The sequence below is a fragment of the Pan paniscus genome, chromosome 8, assembly GCF_029289425.2.
Source record: "Pan paniscus chromosome 8, NHGRI_mPanPan1-v2.0_pri, whole genome shotgun sequence".
NCBI lineage: Eukaryota > Metazoa > Chordata > Mammalia > Primates > Hominidae > Pan > Pan paniscus.
In genome coordinates this window covers 80,091,414-80,111,244 of record NC_073257.2, presented here as the reverse complement: position 1 = coordinate 80,111,244, position 19,831 = coordinate 80,091,414, and the positions used below count along the sequence as shown (strand labels likewise).

The 19,831-nt window shown below is 38.7% G+C and overlaps 1 protein-coding gene across 27 annotated transcripts in view; it reads left to right on the top strand.

Annotated features, from left to right (window-relative positions):
* HERC4 (HECT and RLD domain containing E3 ubiquitin protein ligase 4) overlaps positions 1-19,831 on the top strand; it is a 154,570-nt gene that overhangs the window by 127,549 nt on the left and 7,190 nt on the right. For 25 of the 27 annotated variants that reach the window (XM_003830302.5, XM_055092894.2, XM_055092886.2 and 22 more), the window contains 4 exons: positions 7,837-8,003; positions 9,288-9,354; positions 12,706-12,788; positions 16,159-16,342. In XM_003830302.5, coding sequence (XP_003830350.1) covers positions 7,837-8,003; positions 9,288-9,354; positions 12,706-12,788; positions 16,159-16,342 — 501 coding nt within the window. The remainder of the gene's footprint in view (positions 1-7,836; positions 8,004-9,287; positions 9,355-12,705; positions 12,789-16,158; positions 16,343-19,831) is intronic. The other 2 variants (XM_063607691.1, XM_034930671.3) reach the window with 1 other exon arrangement.

The following is a 19,831-nucleotide window of genomic DNA, read 5'->3' as shown; positions in this document are numbered from 1 at the left end:
GGTGCGAGATAGAGTCTTGCTCTGTCACCCAGGCTGGAATGCAGTGGCACAGTCTCGGCTCACTGCAACCTCTGCCTCCCATGTTCAAGCCATTCTTGTGCCTCAGCCTCCCAAGTAGTTGGGACTATAGACGCACCTCACCACGCCCAGCTAGTTTTTGTATTTTTAGTAAAGACAGTGTTTTGGCATGTTGGCCAGGCTGGTCTTGAACTCCTGACCTCAGGTTATTCACTTACCTCAGCCTCCCAAGGTGCTGGGATTGCAGGTGTGAGCCACCATGCCTGGCCTACTTTTAGTTCTTTAGGGAATCTCCACACTGTTTTCCATAGTGGTTGTACTAGTTTACCTTCCCACCAACAGTGTAGAGTGTTCCCTTTTCACCACATCCACGCCAACATCTACTGTTTTTTTATTTTTTTATTATGGCTATCCTTGTGGGAGTAAGGTGGTATTGCATTGTGGTTTTGATTTGCATTTCCCTGATCATTAGTGACATTGAGCAGTTTTTCTTTTTTTTTCTTTTTGCCATTTGTATATCTACTTTTGAGAATTGTCTATTCATGTCCTTAGCCCACTTTTTGATGGGATTGTTTTTTTCTTGCTGAATAATTATCTGAGTTCCTTGTAGATTCTGGATTGTGTATTATTTTTCTATTCTCTAATACATTTATCACTGCTTTAATATTTAGTTTTCTCCATCTGCTAGCTTTGGGTATAGTTTGTTCTTAGTTCCTTAGGATATAAACTTAGGTTATTGACTTGAGATAATTCCCTTTTTTTTAGTTTAAGTGTTTACAACTATTAGTTTCCCTCTGAACACTATTTTTGCATCCTATAAGTTGTAGTATGCTGTGTTTTCATTAGTCTCTTAAGTATTTTCTAATTTCCCTTGTGATTTCTTCTTTGATCTTTTGGTTGTTTAAGAGTGTATTGTTTAGACTGGGCATGGTGGCTCATGCCTGTAATCCCAGCACTTTGGGAGGCCAAGGCGGGCAGATCACCAGGTCAGGAATTCAAGACCAGCCTGGCCAACATGGTGAAACCCCGTCTCTGCTAAAAATACAAAAAAAAAAAAAAAAAAAAGAGTGTATTGTTTAATTTCCATATGTTTGTGAATTTTCCAGATTTCCTTTTGTTATTTCTAGCTTCATTCCATTATGATATGAGAAGATAATTTTTTATGATTTTAGTCTTTTTAAAATTTATTGAAAGTTTTGTGACCTAACATATGGTCTATCCTAGAAGATGTTCCATGTACACTTAAAAAGAATGTTTATTCTACTTTTATTGGATAGAGTATTCTATATATGTCTGATAGGTCTTGTTGGTTTATAATGTAGTTCAGGTTCTCTATTTCCTTATTGATCTTTGGATTGTTGTATACATTAATGATAGTGGGATATTAAAGCTACCAGTTATTATCTTAGAACTGTCTATACCTCCCTTTGATTCTGTCAGCTTTTGCCTTATATATTTTGGAGCTGTGTTGTTAGGTTCATAACTATTTGTAATTGTTATATCTTCTTGATGAATTGACCCTGTTATCAATATTTGTCTCATATCAATTTTGCATCATATTAGTCTATTTTGTCTTAGTATAGTTTCTCTAGCTCTCTTTTGTTACCATTTACATGGAATAACTGTTTTCCACCTATTTCTGTCTTTGGACCTAAAGCAAGACTTGTATTTTTTTAAAGACTTGTTTTGTGGCCTAACATATATGATCCATCCGTATGTTGCAGAGAACAATGTGTATTCTTCAGCTGCTGGATGAAATGTCCTATAAATATCTGTTAAATCCATTTGGTCTGTAGTGCAGATTAAGTCCAATGTTTCTTCATTGATTTTCTGTTAGAATGATCTGTCCAATGCTGTAAGTGGAGTGTTGAAGTCTCCAGCTATTATTGTATTGGGGTCTCTCTCTCTCTCTTTAGCGGTAATAATATTTGCTTCATATATCTGGGCAGTCCAGTATGGGTGCATATTTATATTTGTAATTTTGTTTTGTTTTGTTTTGTTTTGAGACAGAGTCTCACCTTGTCACCCAGGCTGGAGTGCAGTGGCTCAATCTTGACTCAGTGCAACCTCTACCTCCCAGGTTCATACTGTTCTTCTGCCTCAGCCTCCCGAGTAGCTGGGACTACAGGTGTCTGCCACCATGCCCAGTTAATTTTTGTATTTTTAGTAGAGATGAGGTTTCACCATGTTGGCCAGGATGGTCTCGATCTCTTGACCTCATGATCCGCCCACCTCAGCCTCCCAAAGTGTTGGGATTACAGGTGTGAGCCACTGCGTCTGGCCTATATTTGTAACTGTTATATCTTCTTGCTTAATTGACCCCTTTATCATTATATAATGACCTTCTTTGTCTTCTTTTATAGTTTTTGTCTTGCATCTGTTTTGTCTAATACCTTGTATTAGACAAAATAGTTAACATTTGCATGGAATATCTTTTTCCATCTCTTTATTTTCAGTATATGTGTCTTGACAAGTGAAGTGTGTTTCTTCTAGGCAGCAGATCATTGGGTCTTGTTGTGTGTGTGTGTGTGTGTGTGTGTGTGTGTGTGTGTGTGTTTGTGTTTTATCCATTTACCTAGTCTGTATCTTTTGATTGGAGAGTTTAGTCCATTTATATTGATTGATAAGGAGTTACTCTTGCATTTTTTTTTTTTTGTTTTGGACATAGGGTCTTGCTCTGTCACCCAGGCTAGAATGCAGTGGTGTGATCACAACTCACTGAAGCCTCTCCTGGATTCCAGTGATCCTCCCACTTCAGCCACCAAGCAGCTAGGACTATAGGCACGTGCCACCATGCCTGGCCAATTTTTATATTTTGTATAGAGATGGAGTTTCACCATGTTGCCCAGGCTGGTCTCAAATTCCTGGGCTCAAGTGATCTGCCTACCTCCGCCTCACTAAGTGCTATGTAAGCCAGCAGTGCCCAGCTATTCCTGCCATTTTTAAATGTGTTCTGGTTGTTTTTTGCCCTTCCTTCCTTCCTTCTTCCTTCCTTCCTTCCTTCCTTCCTTCCTTCCTTCCTTCCTATTCCATTCCTTTTTGTGAAAGTGACTTTTCTCTGGTGGTATGTTTTGATTTCTTTTTTTTTATTTTTCATGTATCTGTCGTATGTTTTTTGATTTGAGTTTACCATGAGGCTTGCAAATAGCTTATAACCCAATATTGTAAACACCAATTACATAAACTAACACGCAAAGAGAAAACTAATAAAAACTTTATGCTTTAACTGTGTTCCCCTGGTTTTTAACTTTGTGTTGTTTCTGTTTATTTTACTACACTGTCTATGTCTTGTAGCTGTAGTTATTATTTTTTATTGGTTCATGTTTTAGTCTTTATACTCAAGATATGGGTAGTTTATACACCACAATTAGAGTGTCATAATATTCTGTTTTTCTGTGTATTTACTATTACCAGTGAGTTTTGCTCCTTCACATGATATTGCTCATTAAAGTTCTTATCTTTCAGACTGAAGAACTCAATTTAGTTTTTCTTCTTGAACAGGTCTCATGTTGATAAAATCCCTCAGCTTTTATTTTTCTGGGAAGATCTTTATTTGTCCTTCATGTTTGAAGGATATTTTCACTGGATATACATACTATTCTAGGATAAAAGTTTTTTCCTTCAGCACTGTAAATATGTCATGCCATTCTCCTGGCCTGTAAGGTTTCCATTGAAAAGTCTACTGCTAGATGTACTGGAGCTCCACTGTATGTTGTTTCTTTTCTCTTGCTGCTTTCAGGATCCTTTCTTTATCCTTGACCTTTGGGAGTTTGATTATTAAATATCTTGAAGTAGTCTTATTTGGGCTAAATTTGCTCTGTATTCTGTAACCTTCTTGTACTTGAATATTGATACCTTTCCCTAGGTTTGGGATGTTCACTGTTATTATCTCTTTGAACAAACTTTCCATCCCATTTCTTTCTCTACCTCCTCTTTAAGGCCAACAACTCTTAGATTTGCCCTTTTAAGGCGATTCTCTAGATCTTGTAGGAGTGCTTCATTCTTTCTTGTTTTTTCTTTTGGCTCCTCTGATTGTGTACTTTGAAATAGCCTGTCTTCAAGCTCACTAATTGCTTCTTTTTCTTGGTCAGTTCCACTGTTGACAGACACTGATGCATTATTCTTCAGCATGTCAGTTGCATTTTTCAACTCTAGAATTTCTGCTTCTTTTTATTTTACTCTGTTAAATTTATCTGATAGGATTCTGAGTACCTTTTCTGTGTTATCTTGAATTTCTTTTTCCTCAAAACAGCTATTTTGAATTCTCTGTCTGACTGAAAGGTCATATATCTCTGTCTCTCCATGATTGGTCACTGGTGCCGTTTAGTTCGTTTGGTGAGGTCATGTTTTCCTGGGTGGTTGTGATGTTTGTGGATGTTCATTGGTGTCTGGGCACTGAAGAGTTAGGTATTTATTTTAGTCTTCACAGTCTGGTTTTATTTGTACTCATCCTTCTTAGGAAGGCCTTCCAGGTATTTGGAGGGACTTGGGTGTTGTGATCTAAGTTTTTGGTCATTGCAGCCATATCTGCATTAGGGGGCACCCCAAGCCCAATATCACTGTGTCTCTTGCAAACTAAGAGGTACTGTCCTGGTCTTGGATAAGATTTGGAAGAATCCTCTGGATTATCAGGCAGAGACTCTTGTTCTCTTTCCTCACTTTTTCCCAGAGTCTTTCTATGCTGAGCTCTCTGGAGCTGGGGGAGGGGTGACACCAGCACCTTTGTAGCCACCACTACTGGGACTGCACTGGGTCAGACCTGAAGCCAGCACAACACTGGGTCTCACCTAAGGCTCATGGTAACCACTGCCTGGCTACTGCCTTTGTTTGCTTAAGGCCCTAGGGCTCTGCAGTCAGCAGGTGGTGAAGCCAGCCAAGCTTGTGTTCTTCCCTTCAGTGCAGAGAGTTCCCCTCAGTCCCAGTTGGGTCCAGAAATGCTGTCTGAGAGCCAGGGCTTGGAGTCAGAAACCTTAAGGAACCTACCTGGTGCTCTGTTCTACCGTGGCCGTGCTGGCATCCAAGCCACAAGGCAAAATTGTTCCCACTCTACAGGCCCCATCCATAGAATAATTAGGTGGGGACCTGTCAAAGGAGAACCCTCAAATGTCAGCATATATTGGTTTTTTTATCCTTTGGGTTTTCAAGAAAGGTTGTAACCCTGGATGTCTGTGTTTTAGTAGTGTTCTGGACCCTGGAAAGGGAAGCTAGGATTCTCCTTGTTCACTGTACAGACCTTCATTTGATCCCTTTGTTTTCAGTGGAGCACCCTAACTATCAGCTGTCTCAGATTCCAGACCCTCTGGTTCAGGCTCTCCAAAAAGGCAAAGGACTTTCCACCAAGCATCCTAGTTTCAACCCTACTCTAATACCTCTGCCTTTTAGAGTCTTTATGTTTACCAGCTGAGCTAACTGGGCTACCTCTGATATTGCGGGTATTGGTACTTCCAGTTCCTGAGCCTGTAGCACAAATTAGCTGTAAGTTACTATTTCAATTTTTTCTGCTTTACCAATTCAGTTACCAGCCATTCGTCTACTTTTCATATTTTGAAATGTTATTAACATCTCTTTATTGCTCTTACCTCCCTTATTCTCTTTTTTCCTGTGGACTTATACCATTTTTCCTCCTTCTCTTTTAGAGGGTTTTAGGAGGGGGAAAGATTTAACACTTTAATCAGTCTGCTCTATTTAAGAACTTTCTAAACTTAAACAGAATTAAGACATAACAGCACAGAAAGATTAATTTGACCACTGAAAACTGTTACATTTATGCATAGCAGAAAACATAAAATTGAAAAGCATGTAACAGGCTGGGTTGTATGTAACAAATATGACACAGAGTAATACTCCTAATATATGAAGAATTCAAATACAAATACTTAAGAAAAACATTATCCCCCAAAAGATAAGTGGGCAAAGTACCTGGAGAGATATTTCATGAGCACATATGTATCTCTGATTTTCAGTATCACAAATAGTCAGAAATGTGTACTAAAGCAAGTTGTCATTTTAAACTCAAAAGAAAAATGTGTTTGTGTGCGCATAGAGTATATATACAGATGAAAATGTGAAGAGTAGGGCATTTTCCTGGACTGCAAATGGCAGTTTAAACTGGAACAGGAGCTGGCGCAGTATCTCACGCCTGTAATCTCAGCACTTTGGGAGGCCAAGGCGGGTGGATCACCTGAGGTCAGGGGTTCGAGACCAGCCTGACCAACATGGAGAAACCCCATTTCTACTGAAAAATACAAAATTAGCCAGGCATGGTGGCTCATGCCTGTAATCCCAGCTACCCGGGAGGCTGAGCCAGGAGAATCACTTGAACCCAGGAGGTGGAGGTTGCCGTGAGCCAAGATCGCGTCATTGCACTCCAGCCTGGGCAACAAGAGTGAAACTCCATCTCAAAAACAAACAAACAAACTGGAATGGGGGTAGAGGAAAACAGATTAGCAATATGCTTGACTGTCTTTTGACTTATGAATTCTTCCTTAGGAAGTAGAATTTCTCCTAGGGAAATATTTCAAACTATGGACAAAAATATGCAAAAAGATGTCCATCTTATTTTTAATACTACTAGCTAGGTAGAATAACTGACATTTATTGAACCTTTAGTGTGTGTTTCAAGAACTGTGCTAAAAGTGTTTAACGTATATTATCCCATGTAATCCTCACAACAACCATATGAGATAAATACTATATTTACCTTCTTTGAAAACACAGAGGCTAGACTGCTAAACCAGGCTGGAGCCCAGGTCTTATTTAAAACATTTATTCTTTAACCATCATGTTCACAATTTTCTGTAAATACATATTACTTTTATAAAGATGAGGGAAAAAAATAAACATTTTCAGTGTGTCAGTAGTGTAAGTATGTTTCAGTTATCTAAGCATCCAAGGAGAGTAAAACAGCTAAATTTAGCAACTCATTGTACTTTTATGATACAATATGCAGCCATTAAAAAGTCATGTTTTGGCCAGGCACGGTGGCTCACGCCTGTAATCCCAGCACTTTGGGAGGCTGACGTGAGCAGATCACCTGAGGTCAGGAGTTTGAGACCAGCCTGACCAATATGGTGAAACCCCGTCTCTACTAAAAATACAAAAATTAGCCTGGCTGTGGTGGTGTGTGCCTGAGGCGGGAGAATCTCTTGAACCCAGGAGGCATACGTTGCAGTGAGCAGAGATCACACCACTGCACTCCATCCTGGGTGACAGAGGGAGACCTTATCTCAAAAAAAAAAACAAAAAAAAAAAAGTTGTGTTTTAGAAGAACATTTAATGACATAATACTCATGTAATTAGAAAATGAGATAAAATCTTAAATACAGTGTATTAAAAATATTTTTCTGAGCTTATTATAGGTGGAAATACACAAAAAATTTTTAATCATTATTCCTGAGTGATTGGTTTACAGGTGTTTATTCATTTTCTTTTCTATGTTTTTTCTTTGTTTTCCAAATTTCGAATGTGTATTACTTTTTAAATCAGAAAAAAAGTTATAGTAATTATTTCACCTATTAACTTAATGTCGAATGACATGAATATGCTTATATGTCTGGGAAAAATCAGTTGTAAAGTCATATGTATAGTACGATTTCAGCTAGATATATTTTTTTTAAGTCTGAGAAAATATGCTACATGGAAATGTACAAAAATACTAACAGTGATGTTATCCCAGGGAGACAGTAATGAGGATGAACTTTTGTTATTTATTACTTTTTTCTCTATCTTCAAACTTGTATATGAGCATATTTACGTAATCTTAGAAAATTTAATATTTTAACTTGGAGGACATGTGTTTACTTTTTCTTATATTTTTAGACATTTGAAGACAGTGATTTGTTCCATTTGATTGGTGTTATCTGTGGCTTAGCAATTTATAATTTTACCATTGTGGACCTCCATTTTCCTTTGGCTTTATATAAGAAACTACTGAAAAAGAAGCCATCCTTGGATGATTTGAAAGAACTAATGCCTGATGTTGGGAGGTTAGTTGGAAAAAAAAGTCAAAAGGTAGTAGGGTTTGGGAGGTAAGAAGTGGGGAAGGTACAGAAAGCTTTCCTTCTATGAAAAAATATATTTTGTTCTTCTTGTTAAATTTCTGAAATAAACAAATGCCCTTCTAATAAAGGAAAATCCATTATGTTTCTCAGATCAAAATTTTCTATTGAAAGACTAAATTTGGCTGGCCCAGTGGCCCACACCTGTAATCCTAGCATTTTGGGAGACCGAGGCAGGTGGATCACCTGAGGTCAGGAGTTTGAGACCAGCGTGGAGGTCAGGAGTTCGAGACTAGTATGACCAACATGGCGAAACCCCGTCTATACTAAAATACAAAAATTAGCCAGGCGTGGTGGCCCACGCCTGTAGTCCCAGCTACTCAGGAGGCTGAGGCAAGAGAATTGCTTGAACCCAGGAGGCGGAGGTTGCAGTGAGCCAAGATTGCGCCATTGCACTCCAGCCTGGGTGACAGAGCAAGACTCCGTCTCAAAAAAAAAAGACTAAATTTTTAGTTGTTTGACAATACCTTGCAAATATCAGATAATCACCTTAGGAAAGTAAATTTTTTTTCTGAGAGTGGTTAAATGATTTATTTGGACTTTTACTTCTGATAACCTTCATTCCTAGTTTGAATATGTGAAATTTATTTTTATTTATTAAATAAAATGGATTAAAAATTTTATATAAATTAGGACAAATGGGCCAGGCGCGGTGGCTCACGCCTGTAATCCTAGCACTTTGGGAGGCCGAGGTGGGCAGATCACGAGGTCAGGAGTTCGAGACCAGCCTGGCCAACATGGTGAAACCTGGTCTCTACTAAAAATACAAAAATTAGCCGGGCATGGTGGCGGGCGCCTGTAATCCCAGCTGCTCTGGCTGAGGCAGGAGAATTGCTTTTAAAAACCCAGGGGGCAGAGGTTGCAGTGAGCCAAAATCATGCCACTGCACTTCAGCCTGGGCGACAGAGCAAGACTCCATCTCGGGAAAAATAAAATAAAATAAAATAAGGAAAAATGTTAAAAATAGTTGGATACATGGCCTTTGTATTCAGAAAAGTGATAAGAACCTTTTACTAATTTTTTTCCTTAAGCATCATTTATAAGTTTGCCATTGTGTATTCACTATTCTGAAACAAATATAAAATTACAAATTGACAAAAGGATTTTACCAAGAGGGAATGAGAAGTATATATATATATATATATCCATAAGTAAAATAGTCAAAATATCCAATAATTTTTTCCTCTCAGAAACATATATATTATTTTGCAGAAGCATGCAACAGTTACTGGATTATCCAGAAGATGACATAGAGGAAACATTTTGTCTTAATTTTACGGTAAGATGGAAGGACATAGGTTAGCCTGATTATTCATCATCTCTTTTATTTAACAGCCATGTCTTAGGGTTTTTCTTTATTTTGATGGATGGAATTCTTAAAGAACCCTTTAGCTAACATTTATTGAGCATTTACTACATGCTAGCTAGTCATAGTACATGCATTTCATTTAATCCTCAGCAATCCAGTGAGGTTGGGATTATCCCTGGTTTACAGATGAAGAAAACTGAAAACAGTCATTACGTTGGGGAGTCAGTATGCATACAAGCCTCTGTGACTTAAACCTGTGTACTTTATCATTATGCTAAAGATATTGACAAATACAAGACATCCTCTTTACCCAAGTGTTCATTTTTGAGTCTGCAATTACAGAAATGCTTTAGAGAAGCAAAAGGTTATTGTAATATGAGAATATTACTACTAAACTTAAAAACATTAATTTCCACTGGTACATTCCTTTCTATTTCATACTAACATTCATCCTTGCCCATCTTGTCTTATTCACTGTTGGATGATGTAGATAAAACAAATGCAAATGCATTGCAATATTATTTGGAAAATGAAATTGCAAATCTTGTAAAAGATGCACAATTTCATTAAGGCAGCAAAGGGATGTGTTTTTTTTTGTTTTGTTTTGTTTTTTTTGAGACAGAGTCTTGCTCTGTTACCCAGGCTGGGGTGCAGTGACGCAATCTCAGCTCACTGCAACCTTTGCCTCCCAGGTTCAAGCGATTCTCCTGCCTCAGCCTCCTGAGTAGCTGGGATTACAGGTGCCTGCCACCACACCCAGCTAATTTTTGTATTTTTAGTAGAGACGGGGTTTCACCACCTTGGCCAGGCTGGTCTCGAACTCCTGACCTCATGATCCACCCGCCTCGGCCTCCCAAAGTGCTGGCATTACAGGCATGAGCCACTGCACCTGGCCAAAAGGGATGTTAAATAACTGATCCAGTCACATGCAAAGCCGTTGATAGATGAGGATATGGCAGAAGTAGACTAGTTGGTAATTAAATAAGAGAAAATCCATAAGTATTACGGTAAGGCACTCCAGAAGGGAACAATTTGAATATTATAAATTAGACTCTTGGAGAAATTGTAAAACCTTCAGTTTTCTTTTCCCTTTTCTTTTCTTTTTTTTTTTTTCTTTTTTTTTGAGACAGAATCTTGCTCTGCCCAGTCTGGAGTGCAGTTGCGCAATCTCGGCTCATTGCAACCTCCGCCTCCCAGGTTCAAGCAATTCTCCTGCCTCAGCCTCCCGAGTAGCTGGGACTACAGGTGCACACCACCATACCCAGCTAATTTTTGTATTTTTAGTAGAGATGAGGTTTCACCATGTTGGCCAGGATGGTCCCAATCTCTTGACCTCGTTATCTGCCTGCGTTGGCCTCCCAAAGTGCTGGGATTACAGGCGTGAGCCACAGCACCTGGCCTCTTTTTTATTTTTTTAATTTTTTGCTTGTATATTTGTTTGCCACCCTGCCACACACACAACATTCTCTTTATGGTTTTGTCAAAGCTGACAAAAGATGCCATATTCTGCTGTCATAAAATTTGCCAAAAAAAATTGCATGTTCATAATTTTTTCAAGAAAACTTTAAGACTATTTTCTGTCCAGGCACAGTGGCTCACGTCTGTAATCCCAGCACTTTTGGAGCTCGAGGCGGGCAGATCACTTGAGGTCAGGAATTAGAGACAAGCCTGGCCAACATGGTGAAACCCCGTCTCTACTGAAGATACAGAAATGAGCCAGGCGTGGTGGCACGTGCCTCTAGTACCAGCTACTTGGGGAGGCTGAGGCAGGAGAATCACTTGAACCTGAGAGGTGGAGGTTGCAGTGAGCTGAGATCACGCCATTGTACTGCAGCCTGGGTGACAGAGTGAGACTCCATCTCAAAAAAAAAAAAAAGTTGCTCTCCACAAATCCGGATAACAACAGAAAAGCATTTTCCAAAGTGTGTTCCTGTTAGAATAAGGTGACCATAAAATTAAAAAAAACAAAAACAAAAACGATTTTCTATGAAATTTTGGTTCTTTTTCATTTGATTCACTCATACCCATGTTAGTTTCTTGAATTTTTATTGATCATCTCAGTTGACTAAAAAATTGAGTTTCAAGCTGTTTAATTTCTAATTTATCAGTCACCAAATTTGTGAATTCTTACTATATTCAAAGAACTATGGTAATTCAAACATTTCTTCCCACTGCCATTTCTTTCTCAGAGATTTTTCAGTGGCTCTTTATTGCTTGTAGAATAATAGCTTTAGAATGGGTGTCAAAGACATTTTTAAACTAGCTCTCTCCTTTCATTGTATCCCTCCCTTCATACCAAGTTTTGTCATATCACACAGTATTTTTTTTAATATACCTTACCTTCCTCTTTTTCAGAGCCACTTGCCATACATTTTCAGAAACTTGGTATTTATTGTAATATCTAATTTTTTGTTCAATTGATATTCTCTGTCTGAAATCTCACTCTCTTCTTAATCTTTCAAAATACTACCCCTACTTGTAGGTGCTTTTCAGATGGCATTTCTTCCTCAAGGTCTTTCACACTTCCTCTAGTTTAGAATTCTGTTTGCATTCCTCTATGATCTGATAACATTTTGTTCATCTCTGTCTTATAAATGCATTATTTTATTATAATTAGTTCTTCATATGTTACATTTCTCTTCCTTTACTAGATAGTAAACATCACAGCAGGAATATATTCATCTAACATCCCACTCCCATCATAGTATTTTATAAATAGCAGGTTTTCATAAAAGAGGATAATATTCCAAAAAGAAGGAATAGCAAAAGAAAAGATGCATAAGTGGGAATGGTAATATTTTTAGAAAAATTCCAGAAGTAAAAGAAATAAAAGGTTTCAAAATAACTGACTATCTTTATAAACCAAATTAGTACATAACTGGAAAAACTGTCTGTGATAAAGTTTACAACAAGGGTGATAAAGGAACCCTGGAGTAGCAGTTGTCATGTGGGAAGAATGCATGGTTTTCTAAGCTGAATGCATTCTCATACTTGGATTTTATCACTCGTCTAAGGAAAACATCCTGTCTAATATTTTATAGTAACAATTCTAAAGTTTTATGCACAACAAATGCTTAGTTTCCTTATTAACCTACCAAACTTGGTAATTTGTAATTAATCATGGTAGGATTTCAAACTAGAGAGTATCAAAATTTCTAGTTCTGGCTTTAAGTAGAATTCTCAGATAAGCTATATGGTAGCAGAATTTTATCTCAAATTTAGTAGTTTTTTTAATTAAATGAGAGAAAGGTAGAATATAATAATAGATTATTATAAGTTTTGAGTCTGACATTGACTTTTTTTAAAAATTTAAATTAATAGATCACAGTTGAAAACTTTGGTGCAACAGAAGTGAAAGAGCTGGTTCTAAATGGTGCAGACACAGCTGTTAACAAACAAAATCGGTAAGTGAATTTTAGCAGCAACAGTGGGAGTAATAAGATTCAGTAGACATTTTCTTCTGTACGTAGAAAACGTGTCACAACCCTAAGCTTTTACTCCAATAAAACTTTAATTTTGAGTGGTTAGTGAGGAAATAATCTGCCTTTTCCTCCTGAAATCCCTTGAAGACATTAAAACAAAGAGAAGGGAGAAGTGACAGCAGCAAACATTTTTGGAAGCCAGGAAACAGTAGTAACTAACTTTAGCAAACCAGAGAAAGCTGCAACATGAGATGGAAAAGAGGAGCCACGAAGCCAGCTGGATCACTTCACAAAACAAAAGTTTGGGTGCTGAGAATAAAACATACCTTTAGAAAATGCATGGTGTTTGGGGAAATGCTAGAACTCTTATAAGAAGCAGTTAGAAACTAGTTTCCCATGCTAACATTGGATTTAAAACAACAACAGAAGAAATTAGTTTCCCTTAGCACACCAGGAATCTGGCAACTGCCCCTCTCTGGCCTGGGCAGGAGATTGGAAATTTACCTTCTGGAGAAATTGAACTAAAGAGACTGTGGGTTTGAGGACACCTGGACACTGCCACAGGTAAGGAGCTGAACTGAAAACAGGGAGATTAAGTGCTGAAAGTCTATAGCTCCCTCCTTCTTGGTACCGTATAGTGAAAGATCCTTTTCTGGGGAAACTGCCTAACATTTAAAATGTAAATCCATAGGCCCCGCACAGTGACTCACACCTGCAATCCCAGCACTCTGGGAGGCCGAGGTGGGCGGATCACGAGGTCACGACAACGAGACCATCCTGGCTAATGCAGTGAAACCCCATCTCTACTAAAAATACAGAAAATTAGCCAGGCATGGTGGAATGTGCCTGTAGTTCCAGCTACTCGGGAGGCTGAGGCAGAAGAGTCTCTTGAACCCAGGATGCGGAGTTTGCAGTGAGCCGAGATTGTGCCACTGCGCTCCAGCCTGGGCGACAGAGCGAGACTCCGTCTCAAAAAACAAAAAAAAATGTAAATCGATAGCCAGAGGTCAACAGACATTTAAGGAAAGGCCAAAACAGTCAAAAAGAATGGCAAGAAACCAGGAACCATGCAGGTTGAAGGACAAAACTTCAGAGGAAACCGAAATCAGTGTCCTCAGAATGATGCGTGACATCCAGATGCATACAATTAAAAATGGAAAGAAAAAAAAACTCATTTGAAAGAAATGGAATGAATGAAATCTGTCAAAGAAAATATTAAAAAAAAAAAATTCCCAGAAACGAATGACATCTTTTCAAGATTGAAAGCATGAGAAGTGGAAAAAAGATCAATACCAAGACAAGATACATGAAATTTCAAAATTTTCAGTCAAAGGGACCCTAAAACTGTCCAGAAAACCCACAGACCTAAGAATCAGTAACATCAGACACTGGAATCAAGGAACACTGGAAGCTGGAAGACCAAAATTTTGGGAGAAAATTACTTTTAACTTAGAATTCTGTATCCAAATTATCCAGTGTGTGTGTTTAAAAACATTTTCATACATGCACAGTCTCAGAGAGTTTACTTCTGATGCCTTTTTCTCAGGAAGTTACTGGAGGATGTGTTCTGTCTACCAAAACAAGGAATTAAACCAAGAAAGAGGAAGACACAGGATTAAAAAAACAACCACCACCACCACCAGGATTCAAACAAGCAAAGATTCTTTCTGAAGGATCAATAACTGTGTCGATTTAGAAATAACAACTTGGGTTAGATCAAGAGGATGGAGGGCTCGAGGAGAGAAATAAGTATCTAGTATTTTGAATGAATCTAGAGGAAATGGATATTTCTTTTGGAGAAGTTGGCGATGAATTAGCAAACTAAAGAAAACAGAAGTTCTTTTTAAGAGAAAAAGGGTAACCATAGAATACAGCTTAACTGTGAATAATATAGAAATGTTAACAAATATTGAACCAAAAATTGTTATATAAATATAATAGATGTACAGGGGAGTAGAAAGTGAATGGGACAATTACATTAAAGATTAATCCAAAGCAAATTGAAATTTAAGGAACAACAATAGAACTGTGTTGTTAGAAGCTTGAATATAAATATCAGAAGGAATGGCAAAAAGAGTTAAATAGTTGCCTTTTAATAGCTGCAATTTCTGGCAGAGAAGTGCAGGACAGAGTTGCTTTGTTCTCTTCTGTTTTGTTACAATTCTTTAATAGTGGCTGTTGCCAGGGAGTTGGTCCAAAGGATTATAATCCTAATTCCGCTACTTAGAAGCTTTATAACTTTAAATAAATTAGTTGATGTCTCAATGCCTCAGTGTCCTTCTCTGTTAAATGGAATGACAAATTATACTTACTTCATGGGGTTGAGAACTAGATGAGACAATATTTTAAGATACTTAGAATAAGACCTAGCACATGTAGTGCTCAGTAAATGTTGGCTATTAGGATTGTTACTATTTGATGTTTTAAACACTTGATATGTCTTACTTTGATAAAAATAAAGCTGTTTTTAAAATGATGTGAAAAAAATTTAGGTCCTTCTAGATATCCTTGTTTTAAAAAAAAACTTGGTTCTGAAAGGCAACTTACCATTATTCCTATTGCAGAATCATCCTTTATTACTTGGAAGACAAAGATATAAAATAGTGAAATCTTCTAGTATCCATTCTCATTATTTGACCAGATAGCATCATAAAATGTTGTGGCTAGCAAAACAAAACAGATTGAGTAAGATTGTGGTTCAAATTCAGGGGTTAAAGGGGCTTCTTTTTTTCTTTACAGTTTCGTTTTGTATCATAAGAGATAGAAGAGAATCAGAAGTGATTGTATATGTATTCACACATACATTTGAAAAGAAACTACACTTGTACTCTTTAATGATTATCCTAAAAGAATGCTTAGTACCCTCTCTTAGGCATTTGTTAAAGTAAATTTTGTTCAGATTCCTTGGAACCCAAGGAAAAGAAGGCTATAGTTGGTCAAATGATCTGAATCCAAAGCTCTCATTTTTTTGTCACCTTTTGTTTGTAACAGATCATTCCTTTTAGGGATGCATGTGACATGATATATATAAATTCTCAATAACTTGTAAATATTTTAAAATTATTTTCATAGCCATTTGCATCATTCTGCCCATTAGGAAATGACATTTTTTCCATTAGGAATAGCCTAAGAATAACTGAATGCCTCATGGATACAGCTGATTTTTATATAGAAAGAATAATAGCTTTTTCCATAGTGACTTTGGTTTTGTCCTGTTTGAACGCTACTCATACATTCTGTTTCGTAGATATGTAGCAGAAATTGTAGGAGCACTTGAAGTTTTAATGACTACATTATGGATTCTTCATACATGATTTTTATAATCTGTACATGTGTGCTTTTTCATTTCTAGGCAAGAGTTTGTTGATGCTTATGTGGATTACATATTCAATAAATCAGTGGCTTCCTTATTTGATGCTTTTCATGCGGGCTTTCATAAGGTCTGTGGAGGAAAAGTCCTTCTGCTCTTTCAGCCTAATGAACTACAAGCAATGGTCATTGGAAATACAAATTATGATTGGAAGGAACTGGAAAAGGTAGGGGAAAACTAATCTCTGATATTGTTAAATGGAAAGATTTATATATGGAAATCTTGCCTTTTTATGTATTTTTTTTATTGTATACACTTTATTACTACCATTTTACAGGAAAGCACTCTACCCTTCAAACTCCACAATGAATGGATTTGAACTGTGTATGAATTAGACACTATTATAATTGGTGGTATTGATATAGAAAACTCATCTGGCCAGGCACAGTGGCTCTCACCTATAACCCCAGCACTTTGGGGTGCTTAGGTGGGAGGATCACTTGAGGCCAGAAGTTCAACAGCAGCCTGGGGAGCATAGCAAGACCTGATCTCTAAAAATAACTTAGGCCAGGCGTGGTGGCTTACACCTGTAACCCCAGGACTTTGGGAGGCCAAGGTGGGTGGATCACGTGAGGTCAGGAGTTCAAGACCAGCCTGGCCAACATGGTGAAACCTGTCTCTACTAAAAATACAAAAATTAGCTGGGTGTGGTGGCACGTGCCTGTAATCCCAGCTACTCAGGAGGCTGAGGCAGGAGAATCTCTTGAACCTGGGAGGCAGAGGTTGCAGTGAGCTGAGATTGTGCCACTGCATTCCACCCTGGGCAGCAGAGCAAGACTCTGTCTCAAAAACAAAAAATAAGTAAATAAAAATAGATAAAAATAATTTTAAAAATTAGCCAGATGTGGTAGCAAACACCTGTGGTCCTACCTGTGGGAGGCTGCAGTGGGAGAATCTCTTGATCCCAGGTGGTTGAGGCTGTAGTGAGCCATGATTATACCACTGCACTTGACCCTGGATGACAGAGCAGGAGCCTGTCTGTCTCAAAAGAAAACAAAAATGTCATCTGTGACACAGATGGATAGAAGCCCTAACCAAGCCAGGCGCGATGGCTCATGCCTGTAATCCCAGCACTTTGGGAGGCCAAGGTGGGCGGATCACCTGAGGTCAGGAGTTCCAGGCCAGCCTTGCCAACATGGTGAAACCCCGTCTCTACTAAAAATACAAAAATTAATCGGGCGTGGTGGCACACACCTGTAATCCCAGCTACTTGGGAGGCTGAGACAGGAGAATTGCTTGAACCTGGGAAGCGGAGGTTGCAGTGAGCCAAGATCGCGCCACTGCACTCTCCAAAAAAAAGCCCTAGCCAAAGCTGAATGGGTTTTCGTTCTGCCTCAGTCTTAGGAAAACCATCATGAAATGCAGTTATGATGTTTAAAAATCTTTGTTTCCTTTTTTTCTGATTAGTCTCAGTGTTACATTTTTTAGCAGAGTAATTATCAAATATTGATTCTGATAAACATTTAATAGAAAGTGCTGGCCCTGTGTGGTAGCTCATGCCTGTAATGCCAGCACTTTGGGACACCGAGGCGGGCGGATCACGAGGTCAAGAGATCGAGACCATCCTGGCCAACCAACATAGTGAAACCCCGTCTCTACTAAATATACAAAAATTTGGGCATAGTGTCGCATGCCTATAGTCCCAACTATCGGGAGGCTGAGGCAGGAGAATCGCTTGAACCCGGGAAGCAGAGGGTTCAAGTCAGTGAGATTGCGCCACTGCACTCCAGCCCAGGCAACAGAGCAAGACTCCATCTCAAAAAGAAAGAAAGTGCTAGGTTAAGCCAGGCGTGGTGTCTCATGCCTGTAATCCCAGCACTTGGGGAGGCTGAGGCAGGCAGATCACTTGAGGCCAGGAGTTGGAGACCAGCCTGGCCAACATGGTGAAACCCCATCCCTACTAAAAATACAAAAATTAGCCAGGTGTGGTGGCACACTCCTGTAATACCAGCTACTTGGGAGGCTGAGACACAAGAATCACTTGAACCTGGGAGGCAGAGTGACAGAAAGTGCAAGGTTAGATCAGCTTTGAGGAAGATATATGTGAAATTAATCTGCTGATTTTCTATCTTTCTAATATACCATCCTCTGATTTATGCATTTATAATTAGTTAGATACTGTATACCTATTAAGATGACTAACATAAAAAAATAGAGCAGCACTTACCACTCTACTTTTTATGTCAGTCATATTAATAGGTGCAAAGCATCAGGAATGTTTATATGTTGCCGATGGGGATACAAAATGGTATAGTCACTTTGGAAACAGTGGCTGTTTCTTAAAAAGTTAAACATACATTTGCTATATGACCTAGCAGTCCTACTCCCAGGTATTAAATTATATTCACACAAAAATCTGTAAACCAAGGGGACAGAGTTTCAGTTTTACTAGATGAAATGAATTCTGGAGATGGATGGTGGTACAACCATGTGAATGTAGTTAATGCTACTGAAGTGTACACTTAAAATGGTTAAGATACAAACTTTATGGTATGTGTGTTTTGCCTTAATTTTTAAAGACTTTTTTTTTTAAATTTGCAAATGAGTAAAAAACTGGAAACAACTTAGATGTGCTTCAGTGGGTGAATGGGTAAACCTACAACAGTATACCTATTCAGCAGAATAACTACTAAGTGTTAAAAGGAAATGCACAGCTGGGCCAGGCGCGGTGGCTCACGCCTGTAATCCCAGCACTTTGGGAGGCCAAGGCGGGCAGATCACCTGAGGTTGGGAGTTCGAGACCACCCTGACCAACATGGAGAAACCCCATCTCTACTAAAAATACAAAATTAGCTGGGTGTGGTGCCTGTAATCCCAGCTGCTCGGGAGGCTGAGGCAGGAGAATCGCTTGAACCTAGGAGGCAGAGGTTGCAGTGAGCCGGAGATCGTGCCGTTGCACTCCAGCCTGGGCAACAAGAGTGAAACTCCATCTCAAAAAAAAAAAAAATGCACACCTGGGTGTGGTGTCTCACACCTCTAATCCTGGCACTTTGGGAGGCTGAGGTTGGCAGATAGTTTGAACCCAGGAGTTCAAGACCAGCCTGGACAACATTATAAAACCCTGTCTCTACAAAAAATACAAAAATTGGCCCTTTATGGTGGCGTGCACCAGTAGTCCCAGCTACTCGGGAGGCTGAGGTGGGAGGATCCCTTGAGCCCGGGAGGTAGAGGCTGCAGTGAGCCCTGATTGCACTCTGACATAGGCAGCAAAGCAAGACCCTGTCTCAAAAAAGAAAAAAAAGCACTATTGGTACATGCAACAACTGGATTAATCTGAGGCTTTATGCTGAGTGAAAGAAGCCAGTTTCAAATGGTTGCATACTGTATGGCTCCATTTATGTGACATTCTTGAAAAGACAAAAAATTATAGTGAATAGAGACAAGGGGTTGAGTGGGAGGGTGTGACTTCAGAGGAGGTAGCACAAGAGGCATCTAAGAGCATAACAGTGATGGGACTGCTCAGTATCCTAATTGTGGCAGTGGTTACACAAATCTGCACATGTGCTTAGAACTTACAGAACTGTATACACCCCAGAACATAGCCAGTTTTACTGTGTAGTAATTTAAGGAATAAGATTTTAAGAATAATTAGGACTTCTAGTTAAACATTATGGAATAAACATGTCTGCTCCCTCCCAAAAATATCACTAGAATG